General features: G+C 38.8%; 1 protein-coding gene across 3 annotated transcripts in view; it reads left to right on the top strand.

Annotated features, from left to right (window-relative positions):
- POLA1 (DNA polymerase alpha 1, catalytic subunit) overlaps positions 1-15,891 on the top strand; it is a 304,555-nt gene that overhangs the window by 13,213 nt on the left and 275,451 nt on the right. For 2 of the 3 annotated variants that reach the window (XM_012448859.3, XM_064364437.1), the window contains exons 5-13: positions 4,176-4,291; positions 4,741-4,803; positions 5,954-6,046; positions 6,475-6,562; positions 6,845-7,046; positions 7,134-7,312; positions 13,239-13,351; positions 14,113-14,229; positions 15,725-15,799. In XM_012448859.3, the coding sequence (XP_012304282.1) occupies positions 4,176-4,291; positions 4,741-4,803; positions 5,954-6,046; positions 6,475-6,562; positions 6,845-7,046; positions 7,134-7,312; positions 13,239-13,351; positions 14,113-14,229; positions 15,725-15,799 (1,046 nt within the window). The remainder of the gene's footprint in view (positions 1-4,175; positions 4,292-4,740; positions 4,804-5,953; positions 6,047-6,474; positions 6,563-6,844; positions 7,047-7,133; positions 7,313-13,238; positions 13,352-14,112; positions 14,230-15,724; positions 15,800-15,891) is intronic. The other variant, XM_012448860.3, reaches the window with a different exon arrangement.

The raw sequence follows: 15,891 nt of genomic DNA, 5'->3' as shown, positions 1-15,891 counted from the left end.
TTTTCCTAAGGGTCTATAGTCAGAGTATTGTGTTCAGAAGCTATGTAAAGTAATTTTTTAGTGTGTGTTGTATTAATTTACTACACAGGTTCATTTTTTGTTTGTATTCAAATTTCAGTTTTTAAAAGTCCTTTTAATTTTACTTCTGAATATTGCAAAACATTTATATGATTTAAAAATCAAAATGAGTAACCTTTTTAAAATTAGTTTCTGGTTTATTACAAAATAAGCATACGTGTATTTTTTCTATGTGGGATGTTATTCATTCATTCATTCATTTGTTAGTTAAATTAGAATATGTGAGCCGTCTTCCTGGTTCTGCCAACCTGTATATTGTGGTACCATTTGGTAGCATTAAACTGGTACCATTGTGGTTAATTGTGTATTTCTAGTTTGTGTGAGTCCATGAAGAAGGGAATGAGCTCATGTTCTACTTTCATCTCCCTGAACTGAGGAGGCCTGTGTTAAGAGTTATGGTTCTGTTGTTAGTTGTCCGTGTCATCTTGAGCTACTTCCATTACCTGTCTGGACTTGGGTTTTTGTCAGCTGCAAATTACAAGGTTGGACTGGATAGTGAGCTTCTCAAAGAAAGGACTCATGTCCTGGTAATCTCAGTGCTAATCACAGTAGTGGACACAAAGAAAGCATATAGTTTTGTTGAATAAACGAGCCATCTCTGTGTTTCTCTAGTCATCGTATTATCTCTTCCCAGTAATACATTAGTGAAGAGAATGGTTTGATCTGGAAGAGAGGTAGTCTTAGAAATTTTTATTTTGTGCTTTGCCACCACCATTCACCGGCAAGTCCCCACTGATTCAGTGTCCCTCACTTGGAGCCCAGTAAGGTCACAAGATCTTAGGAAGGAAAACGGACTTCTGCAATGCACTTTAAAGACTTATAAGGAATTATTGAATTTTCTTAGAAGTAAAAAGTCAACTCTATGGTGTGGATTTAATTCCTGGCATGTTGTTTTCAAACAGAAAAATGGCTGGGTGTGGCGGCTCACGCCTGTAATCCCAGCACTTTGGGAGGCCAAGATGGGTGGATCACCTGAAGTCAGGAGTTAAAGATCAGCTTGGCCAACATGGTGAAACTCCGTCTTTACTAAAAATAACAAAAATTAGTTGAGTGTGGTGGTAGGCATCTGTAATCCCAGCTACTCGAGAGGCTGAGGCAGGAGAATCTCTTGAACCTGGGAGGCAGAGGTTGCAGTGAGCTGAGATCACACCACTGCACTCCAGCCTGGGTGACAGGAAATTAAAAAAAAACAGAGAAAAATATCATCCAAGTCCCAGTGAAGAAAAATCAGCAGGAAAATGCAATAAAACAAACACTAAATTGTGGAAGAATTTCACCGCAAGTGTTTACTTGTATACATCTTTTTATCCTTCTGTCTGAATCCTACTAACCTACAGTGGTGAGATTAAAGCCCTCTCATGAAGCCTTCCTTGCTATTCAACCTTCTGTTGACCTCTTTTTGTACACTGTTAAGACCTGATTTTTATTAATTTAACATTTTGACTATTAATTATATTTTGCTTTCAAAGTGCTACAGGTGATACAGATCTCCTGTCTCACATTTTTCACAAATATCCTGCAAACCTTTTCACAATCTTAGGCACATGAAAATACTTTTTTTTTTTTTACTGTGGTGAAATGTGCGTAACATAAAATTTACCACGAATGACATTTAATATATTCACAATGTTTGCAACCATCACCATCATCTTGTTCTAGAACATTTTCATCAACCCAAATGGAAGCCCCATACCCATTAGCAGTCACTCTCCAATCTCTCTTCCCCCAGAGCCTGACAACCATTAATCCGCTTTCTATCTTTATGAATTTGCCTGTTCTTGGCATTTCACATGTGATATAAATGAATCATGCAATATGTGATCTTTCGTATCTGACTTCTTTGACTTAGCATAAGATTTTCAAGTTTCACTTGTGTTATAGCATGTATCAATACTTCATTCCTTTTTATTATTGAATAATCTACTGTGTGGGTGTACTACATTTTGTTTATCAGTTGATGGACATTTGGATCGTTTCTACCTTTTGGCTGTTGTACATAGTGCTACTATGAACATTTGTGTACAAGTTTTTGTTTGAATGCCTGGTTTCAATTTTTTAGCGTACTAACCCAGGAGTGGAATTGCGCATATGTGTTTTTATTTCCTTTTCTTTCTTTCTTTTTTTTTTTTGAGACAGGTTCTTGCTCTCTTGTCTAGGCTGGAGTGCAGTGGTGCCATCTCAGCTCACTGCAGCCTCTGCCTCCTGGGCTCAAGGTAGCCTCCCACCTCAGTGTCCCAAATAGCCAGGAATACAGGCGGATCTCACCATGTTTAGCTAATTTTTTGTATTTTTAGTAGAGACAGGGTTTCGCCATGTTGCCCAGGCTGGTCTCAAACTCCTGGGCTCAAGCAGTCCTGCCCACTTTGGCCTCAGAAAGTGTTGGGATTACAGGCATGAGCCACGGTAGTCCCTTTTCTTTCTTAAACAAAAGATAATATTGGCCAGGCGCGGTTGCTCATGCCTGTAATCCCAGCACTTTGGGAGGCCGAGGTGGGAGGATCACCAGGTCAGTAGATCGAGACCATCCTGGCCAACATGGTAAAACCCCGTCTCTACTAAAAATATAAAACTTAGCTGGGCATGGTGGCGCATGCCTGTAATCCCAGCTACTCGTGAGGCTGAGGCAGGAAAATGGTGTGAACCAGGGAGTCGGAGGTTGCAGTGAGTCGAGATCATGCCACTGCACCAGCCTGGTGATAGAGCAAGACTCTGTCTCAAAAAAAAAAAAAAAAGATAATGTTGTAGAAGTTTTGTACTTTGCTTTTTTCATGTAGCAAGATGTCTTGAAAATCACTCCATATTAGAACATAGAAAGCTTTTTAAAATTACTTATTTCTATGTAGGTGCCTAGTATTCCATGATAAGGATTGTACCATAGTTTATTCAAATGGTTTCCTTGGAAGAACATTTTGATTATTTTGAGTAGTTTGCTATTACAAATAATGCCACATCCAGTAACTGTGCATATGATGTTTTTTCCTCAGGGAAAATTCCCAGAAGTGGATGGCTGGCTCAAAGAATAGCTACACATAAAATTTTTATGTTTATTTTTTTGAGATGCTCTTGTCACCCAGGCTGGAGTACAATGGTGTGATCTCGGCTCACTGAAACCTCCGCCTTCCAGGTTCAAGTGATTCTCTTGCCTCAGCCTCCTGAGTAGCTGGTATTACAGATGCCTGCCACCATGCCCAGCTAATTTTTGTATTTTTAGTAGAGACAGGGTTTTACCATGTTGGCCAGGCTGGTCTCAAACTCCTGTCCTTAGATGATCCATCTGCCTTGGCCTCCCAAAGTGCTGGGATTACAGGCGTGAGCCACTGTGCCTGGCCTGCTACACATAAAATTTTATTAGCTGCTGCCTAATTCTTCATAGGAGCTGTCCCATTTTATACTCTCATAAACAACGTATGAATGTCTGTTTCCCTACAGCCTTACTAATAGAGTGTTGTCAAGCTTTTGAATTTTCGCCACTCTGATATGTGAGAAGTGGGGTTTTCATTTGCATTTCTTTTCTTTTTTTTTTGAGACTGAGTCTCGCTTTGTTGCTCAGGCAGGAGTGCTGTTTAGGGTTGATAGGATATACTATGTGTCTGGTTGCTATTCTTCATAAAATGGAAATTAGGATGCCACCATATCATAACTGGTAATCCCATTTCTTCATAGTTAAATTTTCCTATCAGATTCAGTGTAGAGCTAAAGAGATGATATCATGAAGACTTCTAGGCTAATTCCTTGGTTCAAGATTAGCTTTATCTTTTTATTTCTGTGGGAAAAACAGAAAACCCCAGAATTTTCACTTTTGAAAAGCTTTTTATTCACATTAACAATAGCAATTAAGCAGTCACACTTAACTCATCCTGATATTTAACTGGTATCTTATTAGTTTCAGTAATAACATTTAGCTCAGGTTTTCTTGAATTAAGCTCATTTAAAATATTTTTTCCTACATACCTTGTATAAAATCTCATAGTTTTGTATTTTTGATTCTTAACATATTTCTTCCCAGTTCACATATACAGAGATTAAGTGACTAGGCTTTTAAATTTCCATTTTGATTTTTGCTGATGCATGTTTCTAAATAATTTATATTCCAACAGGAAAACATGGTAAAGCACGCAATAAAGACAAGAGGAATTTAAAGAAGCCTGCAGTGACAAAACCGAACAATATTAAGTCAATGTTCATTGCTTGTGCTGGAAAAAAAACTGCAGATGTGAGTTTCATGGTTTCCTTATATTTTGTATTTTCCTTTGTGAGGTGAATTTAATATTTGATCATACAGATGATAGGTGCTCAGTATATATTTGAGTAACATTTTTCAAGTTTCACTCACTAAGTTGGATGTAGATTTCTAAGTGAATTAAGGTACTTCATTGGAACTTGGGAAATGGAAAAGAAAATTGAACAGAAAAGCTGAATTGAGAGTGTGTCTAATTTTAGTGAGTAGCAGGAAGATCCTGGAGTAAGGATGAACACAGAGGACGGGAGCTATAGATGTAAGAATTATATATACACAGGTGATTGTTAAAATCTGTGAATGTAGATAAGCCCTCAGAGTGAGGAATGAATAGGCAGGGCCTCTTCCTTTTATACACGTGTGTAGTTTTGGTGAAAAATTTAAGTGCAAGGCTTTCTCATGCTACCTTTCTTTATCATTTCCAGAAAGCTGTAGACTTGTCCAAGGATGATCTGCTAGGTGACATTCTACAGGATCTTAACACTGAGGTAAATGAATCTCAAGGAGTTGTAAAATATGCAAGGAACATAGACTGAAGAAACACTCTAGTAATTATACAAAACAGACTATTGCCAGAATTTTTAAAAAATTTTTTGTATGGTCGCCTGGGCTGGTGTGCAGTGACACGATCTCGGCTTGCTGCAACCTCCGCCTCCCAGGTTCAAGCGATTCTCCTGCCTCAGCCTCCTGAGTAGCTAGGATTATAGGCGCCTACCACCACGCCCGGTTAATTTTTTTTGTAGTTTTAGTAGAGACGGGGTTTCACTATGTTGGCCAGGCTGGTCTCGAACTTCTGACCTCATGATCTGCCCACCTAGGCCTCCCAAAGTGCTGGGATTACAGGTGTGGGCCACTGTGCCTGGCCTATTGCCAGAATTTTTTAAAATGTAAGGACAACACCAACAAAAACACCCCACCGAAAAAACCCCCTTGAGTTTGGTTTCTTTTCCCCACCATTTTAGGTGAGTATTTCCAGCTGTTAGAGCTGTGTGATTATGTAGATAGGGCTGTGTGGGTGTGTGTTTGAAGTAGTAAGAATATACCCGGGAGTCAGTTCTGTTAGTGCTTACTGCTTGTGTTCAGTTGCTGTGATGTAGGTTCCCTAAATAGATTGAAGCCTGTCAATCTGCACAATCAGGTATAAGAGCCTCGTCTTGAATTCTGAGTGGGAATGAAAGATGAGCGAGTGAACTATCCCTGATAGAACTCGAACAGGATTAGCTGCACTGCAAATTTGAAATTTGGCCATTTCCCATAAAGACTAAGCTCTCATTTAGAAGTGTACTTCTTTTGAAGTGACCATTGATTAAAATGACTTAACATCAACACCATGTAGTTCTATCTTGACAATTTTTAAATGTAATATTCTCAAAAGTTAAGTGAAAGTGCGTTAAATTTTAAAAAGAAAAAATTGGTGAGGGGGTAGATTTAATATCTATTTTAGTTTTTTTGTGATTTCTATAGTATTGCTGCTATGGTAACCACAGTGCATGAACATAGATGGGAGGGGGTGGGGGGAGGGGGAAAGGGAAAGAAAAGAAAGCTTTGCTTATTGGGCTTCAATGAGTGAAGAAGTATACTTTTTCTGTCTGTGGTAAACCAAGCATGGCAGTGAATATGTCTTACCTTTCCTTTTAGACACCTCAAATAACTCCACCACCTGTAATGATACTGAAGAAGAGAACATCCATTGGAGCTTCACTGAATCCTTTCTCTGTGCACACCCCCACGGTAAAGTGTGTAGAGATACTTTCAATCTTGATTTATAGTATTGCTTTAAACTATTTTATTGCTTTTCTATGTGAGGGAAATACCTTTAAATTTGTTTTTGATTTTTGTTTTAAATTAGGACTCTCATTCAATATATAGTTTCATGTATTTCAAAAATAGCATGTGCCTGCTTTTTTCATAGTAAATTTGCAGTAACTAGTATGTGTTTATTATAGGTATTACAACTGTGGTAAATGCAATAATTTTCCTTCCAGAAGCAAGTATCTTTTTGTAAACCTAGGTAACAGTAAAATAATTGAAGCTGTTACATTAATAATACATAAAATCTTTTCATAAAAGGGAACTGTCATTATCTTTGGTCAGGGTAGGACAGTTGCATATTTTTACTATGTAGGTCTAACTGACTAAATATTTAAAAACGTTTACAGGCAGTTCCTTCAGGAAAAATTGCTTTCCCTGTCTCCAGAAAGGAGCCTCCATTAACTCCTGTTCCTCTTAAATGTGCTGAATTTGCTGGTAAGTTTGATGTCAGGCAGAATTGCAAGAGTGTTGAATGCTTTTGTCAAAAATGGAGGTCCCATGATGGAGGAGGTTTAGGTGATTTTGAAGGTGTTGTGATGGTCAGTTTAAATGTGAATATTTGAATTCATAGCAGTAAAAGTTAAAGACACCCAATTTGGAGATTAAAGAGAAATGCACACATAGTATAGAAAAGGGACAGGCTGCTATTTTAGTGTTGGATGAGCCTTTGGCCCAATGGCACTGGCACATGACAAGAATGGGTGATGATGCCTACAGGCGAGCCGGTACAGGCGGAGAGTACAGAAGAAGAGCAGGAGTCAGGGCCAATGGAGTTTGAAGATGGTGACTTTGATGAGCCCATGGAAGCTGAAGAGGTGGACCTGGAGCCCGTGGCTGCCAAGACTTGGGACCAAGAGAGTGAGCCAGCAGAGGAAGTGAAACAAGAGGTGGATCCTGGGAAAGGGACCATGTCCTACTTGTAAGAGCATTTTATGACTTTTCTGGCAAATAGGACTACAATTTGCTGTTGAATTTTGAAAGGTTTTTGAAAATGTGATTTCTGCAGAGGAAGTGTTTTCCCGGATGTCTCTTGTTGGGATGTTGATCAAGAAGGTGATAGCAGTTTCTCAGTGCAGGAAGTTCAAGTGGATTCCAGTCACCTCCCGTTGGTAAAAGGGGCAGATGAGGAGCAAGTATTCCACTTTTATTGGTTGGATGCTTATGAAGATCAGTACAACCAACCAGGTAATCATATATAAGGTAACTATATGCCTTTAACTCAGAGTAGGACCTTTCCCTTAAGTATTTTTTTTGTATGTGTGTATGTGTTTTGTCTTTTTATTTTCTTTAATCAATTTATTTATTTTTGTTTTTTGTTTTTTGTTTTTTTTTCCTTTGTCTTTTAAATACTTGAGTGATTGTAATTAGCTCAGGTCAGGCCCTGCCCTCACTTAACATGTATTGTAAGAGAGCGGCACTCATTCATTGTAAAGTAAACGTGCCACCCTGATGGAGAGGAGCTATCGTGTGAATAATCCTTAAAGATGCTTATGCCAAAAATCAGTTACATATGGTTTTGGAATGTGTGTTTGTAGTTCACTATTGGTGTATCTGAAGTTACAGGAATGCACTTCAATTTAAATGGAATCAGTCGTTAATTTGTCTGTTTCTTCAGTAATTTTGAATGCCTGTTGTGTTCTAGGCACTGAGATGGGATGAATAAGCTGGACAAATTCCCTACACTATAATGGAGCTTACATTCTAGGGGGGTGGGAGGGTGGTGGCACATTAGCAGTAATGAGATAAATTAATAAATGATGTAAAGAAAATTAGCTGGGCGATGGCCAGGGGAGGCCTGTCTGAGGAAATGACCACTGGGCTGAGATTTGAGGTATTTGCAGAGCTGACGAAAGGGCATTTCAGCTCAACAAGCCAGTACTAGCAAAGGCCTAGAGAGAGGAAGGAGGAGGCCTGTGTGGTTGTAGCATAGTAATCAAGTGACAAGATTGGTATAAAATGAAGCTGGAGATAAAGACAAAGGCCAGATAATGTAGGACTTTGAAAGCCACGTTAAGGAGTTTGAATCTTCTAAGAACAACAGGGAGGCATTGGAGAGTTTTAAGTACAGGAGGTGATGGTAACATAATTGGGTTTACATTTTAACAGGAACAGTGGTTTGTGTAGAGAATAAGCACTGTGGTGTGTGTGTGCATGTGCACACACACATGTGGAGGGATGGGCTGGTGTGGGGTAATGGGGAAGTGTGGAAGCCTTGGAGATCAGTCAGTCCAGGGCAGGGCTGCTAGTTACTTGGACCCTGCTGGCTGGAGAGGAGAGAAGTAAAGGCATTTGACACATCTTTTGACACAAACTTGTTAATGGATTGGATAGGGGATGTGACAGAAAGGAGGAATCAAGGATGATTTCCAGGTCATCCTAAAGAGCTAATACTGTGAATTCTTGACTCACAAAAAGCCCAGAGGCTGTTCAGTATTCTTTTGTGCCTCTTTGAGCCCTTCTTCATTGTGGCACTGTGCAATACAAGATCTGTTGGATTAACGTAAAATACAGTATGCACCCTTTAACAGAGTCGTCTTTATTTAGATCCTTTTTTGGATCTGTGGTACATGCAAATAGTATATTTTTCAAAGCGGTTTCCTGGAGGCTGTATCTAGTGAAAAGAGAGGAAGTACCTAGATGCCAGCACAGCAAGCATATGAGTAAATTGAAGGCCATATTTACCTTAAAGATAATCAGGCATCGACTTTAACTGGAAAAATGTTAATGATCTCAGGCAGGGGTGGGGGCAGTCAGAAGCATTAATATGCTTCAGCTTATCAAATATATATAAACTCTTGAGCCACTTGAGTAGCACACTGCCATGTATTAGTTTCTTAGGAAAAGATAAAATCAATTTTAGAAATGATATCTTAATCTACTTTAGCTGGGACAAAATGATTTGATTAGACCCCTCACCTCTTTGACTACTTTGTTACTCTGCTGGATGGCTGGCAAGTATGATTACATGAGGCTGAGCAGTTGATTTCCTATCCATTGCCAAAACCCAGGTCTGCACAATTGTACAACCTCAGGGAATACCATTTTCACGTGATCTTCCTGGAGCATAGCAGTGTGACTGGTGCTCCCTGGAGCTCGGCAGCACAGTGGCCTGCCTATCCCGGTATTACTCCCGGTGCTTTGCTGCACCTGCTCAGTGCTGCATTTCATTCCCTATCTTGGTTAATGGTCCCATCAAAACCAGAAACCTGGGAGTCATTCTTGATTCTGTCCTTTTCCTCACTTCCCTTTCCAAGTCTGGTTAGTTTTCTCTGCCTAAAGTGGACAACTTACCTTCTCTTTCTCCTCATACTTACCACCCCTGATCCCTTCTTGCCCACTGAAACAATTGCACCAGCCTCCTAATTGATCTCTTAGCTATTGTCCTCTACATCACTGCTAGAGGGATTGATTAGAACGGCAGTTCTGACCATGTCATTTCCTTATTAAAAAAAATTCTCAGTGGCTACTGCCTACAACATAAAGTCCAAACTCCTTAGCAAGGCTTCTGATGCCTGCTGTCTATGAATTTTGTGCCCTAGAAATAGTTCTCTATATGTACTTTGCTGCTCTTTATACCAGTGTTCCTTTACTGGTGTTTTGTCTGATTGGAATGCCCTCATCTGACTCATTCTTCAAATTTCAGCCCAGATGTGATCTCCTGGGAGTTTACCTAAACCTCCAGATGGGTCTAGGAGCCCTTTCTCCTTGTGACTACATCATAGCCTTTCCCTTTGTAGCATTTGTCCTATTATTTTGAAATGATCTGAGTCTGTGTTTTTCTTTCCCACAAAGCCTGTAAGCTCCTGGAGGGCTGGGATCTTTTATTTCCCACATGCAGCAACAATGCCTAGCACATAGTAGGTGTTTAATAAATAGTTGTTGAAATAAACTGCACAGTGACTGACAGTCCTGTAGATGCAGATGAAACGTTTCAGAGACCAGTGTTGCATTTGCTACTGTTACTGAGTTTGCATCTTAAAGCCTTGTAGCTTTGTGGGGTATGAGAATGAATAACACAAAAGCAAATGGTTCCCCACTCCCCTACAACCCCACAAATTAAATACACCCATAAAGCACCATATTGCCAGTGTAAGTTGCCAAGGATTAGAACCTTAAGAAGCAACAACCTTCTTTCTTTCCTTTGTGAAAATGAGTTGCTTATTTCTACATTTTGTTTACTGGCTGACACGCTTAGTAAACAGAGCATCGTTTTGCAGGGTAAGGATCTAGAGCTGCATTGTCCACTATGGCAGCCACCAGCCACCTGTAGCTCTTTAAATTAATTAAATACAAATTAAAATTTAGTTTCTCAGTCACTAGCCACATTTCAGGTGCTCAGTAGCAACTGTGGCCAGTAGCTACCATGTGGGATGGTTCAGAAACAACAATTTCATCATCACAGAAATTTATTTCAACTAGTGCTGGTCTGTAGTGACAGGTGTTGGAAGATTGAAGCATTGAAGCACAGCTATATTTACAGAGCAACCAATTTATGGTATGTGGTGGTGTTGAATTCCTGGTACTGACCATAGTCATGGATAGGCTTTTTCAGCCAATATTGAAAAATATTTTGCCATTGAAAGAGATACTTTGCTATTGGTCTGTCATCCAAATGCTAAGGCAGAATAAAATCTCTGGTGCTGGAGAAGGCCTCAGAGATTATCCAGTCTAGTTATACACTTAGGAAACTGAGGTTCCAGAAGATATAATAGCTCTTTAGTGGTAGAAGCTTGGACTTCTCACCCTCAGTCCACTCTCCTGTTCTGGTTCCGTGGTACTTCTCAAGTTGTGTTCTCTTCTATGGTACATCTTTCTCTGTTATTGATGCCAATGGGTTAAATAAGATAGCTTAAAAAAAACTCCTTTAATCTCAGAGGGTTGAACAGTTTCATCATGATAGCAGGTAATGATCACTGAGCTTTGGTGAAATCAATGCTGCTAATAAAAATGAAGTACTCCCAAAGACCCTGTTATTGTTTCTCACTTTCGTACGGATTCTAAGTAAGTCAGTTGTTGCTGAATGCTCCATAATTATGAAAAGAATCTTACTCTTTGCATATGGGAAGATATCCTGTCTTCATTATGACTTTTTCAAGGTTGAATAATCCTGACTGCACCTGGTTTCAGTTAGTAACTTTGAGGGGAATGTAATCTTTGTTTACCATGATCTTTTTTGTGGCAAATGAGGCATAAACAGTGTCAAATGTGTTGCATGAAGTGTGATATTAGTTTGACTGTAAAATGAGCTATTTGAATCTTTGAATCCAATATTAGGGTCTTTATTTTTCTTTGCATAGCATTTTGTTTTTCCATCTTTAACTGTTGTGAGGATGACTTTTAATTTTCTGAGCTACTGTGATTTTTTTCTTTTTTAATCATCCCATAGTCCTTCCTTCTCTTTCTCTCCCCTGTCTACCCTCCCTGTTACCCCCCTGAGCTGAAAAAAGTCTCATAACTGTTGTAAGAGTTTTAATCATCTGCAGAAGTGAAAATTCTTAGATCGTCTTATTTCTACCAGGATGTGTGACAAAAGGAGTCACTGATGAGCAGTCTTGTGAAACTGGGGTAATTGACCTTGTAAACAGTAGCCTTTGCATGTGCCAGAATTTATTTTATTTTATTTATTTATTTTCTTTCTTTCTTTTTCTTTTCTTTTTCTTTCTTTCTCCCTCCCCTCTCCTCCCCTCTCCTCATTTTCTTTTCTTTCTTTTTCCCTCCCTCCCTCCATTCCCTCCCTTCCCTTTCTTCCCTTTCTTCCTTCCCTTTCTTTCTTTCTTTTCTTTCTTGATAGAGTTTCACTCTTGTTACCCAGGTGGGAGTGCAATGGCACGATCTCTGCTTACTGTAACTTCTGCCTCCTGGGTTCAAGCAATTCTGCCTCAGCCTCCCGAGTAGCTGGGATTATAGGCATGCACCACCATGCCCAGCTAATTTTTTTTTTTTGTATTTTCGGTAGAGACGGGGTTTCTCCATGTTGATCAGGCTGGTCTCGAACTCCTGACCTCAGGTGATCCACCTGCCTCGGGCTCCCAAAGTGCTGGAATTACAGGTGTGAGCCACTGCACCCGGCCCAGAATTTTCTTAGTGTCTCAGATTAAGTGTCTGTGTTGAGTGGCTTTGTTGATGGATTACTGCTGTCTGATTATTCATGGAGCCCAAGATTTTGCACAGTGACCATCTCCTGGGTTGACTAACAAATGTTTGCAGTCTGTCCTTCCTGGCCAATTTTCATAAACAATGATTTGATGTCTAAAAAGGTGTGGTTTTACTTTATAGTATTCATTAATTCGGGATCTCAACAGGAGAGATTCTACTGATTTGGTTACTAAACCATTTGTTAAACTGAAATAGAAGAGAAAGGAACATTATAAACCCTAGCTAGTTAGACATCCTAAGTAGCTGTGAGGCAGAAAGTGTGAAATTGAAGATAATAGTAGTCCCTATTATGAAATATTTATTATTATATGGAATAAGAAATATGAGGTAAATTATGTTTTTCCTAAACACAGTTTTAACATATAGAAAAATACTGATAGGCTAGTTATCCTGATACATGAATATCGTTTTTTATTGGTAAGTACAAGTGCTAAAAAATTAGAATTATATTCTCAGATCTGTAAGTTCTCACAAGAGGCTTAATTATGAGATTTGTTGGAAAATACTTTGCTTGTTTCTGTTTCTTTTTATTTTGAGACAGGGTTTTGCTATGTTGACCAGGCTGATCTCAAACTCCTGAGCTCAATCAATCTGCCCATCTTGGCCTTCTGAAGTGCTGGGATTACAGACATGAGCCACTGTGCTTGGCCTGTTTTGTTTTGCTTAATCTGTGTAATCCTGGTTAAGGGGAAAATGTTTTTGCTAAGTTAGAGAATCATTCTGTCCCCTGTCCTCCCAGTGGTCATACATTGTGCCATTGTGTTAGTGTAGTATGGCATCAGTACTGAGTATAGAGCTGGTCTTGGGGAGTTGGAAATGGATATAAATTTGCTGTCAAAATAAATTATCGTGAAGATATAAATGTGCAGACACATTCAGTGAGCCTCTATATTGCTTCTTTAAGTAGATGAAATTGAAATGTTTCTTTTCTCATGATTTTCACTTATTCTTTCAGGTGTGGTATTTATGTTTGGCAAAGTTTGGATTGAATCAGCTGAAACCCACGTGAGCTGTTGTGTCATGGTGAAAAATATCGAACGAACACTCTACATCCTTCCCCGTGAAATGGTAAACATTAGTGATTAGCTTTTAGTTCTCAGTAGTTGTATCTGCCACACATTCTGTGTTCTGCTGCCAGCTCCTTCCTTCAGTAGGACTACGAATTCTCCACAATCCTGATGCTTCTTTCTTGCTGCTCGCCTAGTGACCACTGATTGTCAGCAATTCTATTAGGGGTTGGGAAAAGTAGAAAAATAAAGTAGAACTCAGTTTTTCAATTCGTTAGAGTATAAATGTTTCTGAGTTTTAGTATATAATGCTTTCTTTCCCTCACCCCTCATTTCCATAATAATCAGGGTTGGAACTATAAGGTTCTAAAATGTGACATGGTATTTGGCCCAGTTTTCATAGTTTTGCTGCATAGGCAGCAGTGATACTCCCTCCATTGCCATTTATTAACAAGTTCAATTCTATTTGCTTCTCCTTTTTTATTGGGAATTAACATCCCCATTTCCCTCTCAGCCCCTCCCCATGTCAATTGAACTGTGGAGTCTCTTGGTCAGGATTTACAGTGCTTATTCTTCCATTTTGTAGACTTGATCATCTTTAACACTGATTTGTTTTTATGATGCCATTGGGAGGAATTGGGCATTTGGTTTAGTACATTTTTTGGGTCTGTTTGGATCTTTGAACTTATCTGTAAGACTGCTATTAAATATTTAAATGGGTAAGGATGAAAATTGATACAGACTTGGGTTTCTGGTGGCTGAGAAGATCTTATGTACAGATACTTTTTTTTTTCCCATCTGCCCCCCTTTCTGGGGTAACAGAAAATTGATCTAAATACGGGGAAAGAAACAGGAACTCCAGTTTCAATGAAGGATGTTTATGAGGAATTTGATGAGAAAATAGCAACAAAATATAAAATTATGAAGTTCAAGTCTAAGGTTTGTATTTGGTAATGATTTTTTTCCAGCTATGTTTGTTGTTTATTTTCTGATTTAGCAAATAGTTATTGCATATTTTCTTTGTGCAGGATGCCTTCTGTGTGGCTATAATTTATTGAATGGAAATTTCATAGGTATGAATGTAAAGACAATATATTAGATTTGTAAAAATATTTTTCTTTTTAAACTGCTTACAAAATAATTACTTATTAATTTGAATGGAAAGATAACTCATAGCAAATTAATTGCCTCTAGTGCTTGCAACATGTCTTGTGCTGTTATTCTCAAGTGGAGAAGAAACTGCTCTGATCTCATTTGTATTAGTTATTGCCAAGATGTTTTGGCTAGAAAGTTAAGTAACATTTTATTTTTAAAAATCAGGGACTATGATGCAGTCTGATAGAATGAACATCTTTGTGCTAGTTGTGATGAATTGTCTTGATTTAGTGAGATTGATGCCTTTGGCTATAATTGTGGGGACTATATAGCCTGCTCAAAATACTGGCTATTAAGAATGATCATGAAGGATTGAGTTACTGAAGATAAGGCTAATAGTATTAACTATTTGAGTTTTGAATTGTGGCTGATGGTTCAAGTCTTTAAAATTCTAGAAGCAATTGTGATATACTGGTGAAGAGTACAGGTGCTGAGGCCAAACTGCTTGTGCTTTAAGTCCTAGCCTACTGTTTACTAGTGTCTAACCTTGGACAAGTGCTGCATAACTTCTCTGTGCCTGTTTCTTCATCTGAGAAATAGGGCCCTATTTCAAGAGTTGCCGAAAGGGTTAAATAAATTAATTCATATTAGATGGTTAGAACAGTCCTTGCCAGATAGCCAACACTCAGTAAATATAAGCTATAATTATAATGCTAATTATTTAGTATTCTAGCAAGATGGAATTGCTTAATATCAAATAGTAGCAAGTCATTTAATGCATTAACACATTAACATTTTAAAAAATTATTATTTTTTTTTTTGAGATAGAGTCTCTCTCTATTGCCAGCCTGGAGTGCAGTGGCACAATCTCAGCCCACTGCAACTTCCGCCTCCCAAGTTCAAGCGATTCTCCTGCCTCAGCCTCCCAAGTAGCTGAGACTACAGGCGCGCACCACCACGTCCAGCTAATTTTTGTATTTTTAGTAGAGACGGGGCTTTACCATGTTGGTCAGTCTGGTCTTGATCTCCTGATCTCGTGATCCACCCACCTCGGGCTCCCAAAGTGCACCCGGCCAAAATTTTCATCTTTTATTGTCCCTCTTGAATGTAAATATTTTTGAGTTCTGTAGTGTCCAAGATAAGTCCTTTTAGCATTTTGACACTGGGTGTTTTAGTTCCAATCGAAAGAGGAAAAAGTACCTTTTTGGCTTTATTTACCTTTGTGTTCCGTAAGGATTCTTGATGATTAAATACAAGAGCATGTGTTGTATATGTAATACTGCTCAGTCTGTGAAAAGTTTTTGTCTTAAGGATTTTTTAAAAATATCTACTTACTCAGCCAGTGGAAAAGAACTATGCTTTTGAGATACCTGATGTTCCAGAAAAATCTGAGTACTTGGAAGTTAAATACTCGGTGAGTCAAACACAATTACTGGGTTTTGCTTGAGAATGACATTTTTCTGTTTTTGAACTTTCAACTGACTTTCAGTTAGGATTATTGGCAGG

The sequence above is a fragment of the Aotus nancymaae genome, unplaced genomic scaffold (assembly GCF_030222135.1).
Source record: "Aotus nancymaae isolate 86718 unplaced genomic scaffold, 86718_ANA_hifiasm-v0.15.2.pri h1tg000058l, whole genome shotgun sequence".
NCBI classification, from domain to species: Eukaryota; Metazoa; Chordata; class Mammalia; order Primates; family Aotidae; genus Aotus; species Aotus nancymaae.
This window is presented reverse-complemented; position numbering and strand designations above follow the sequence as displayed.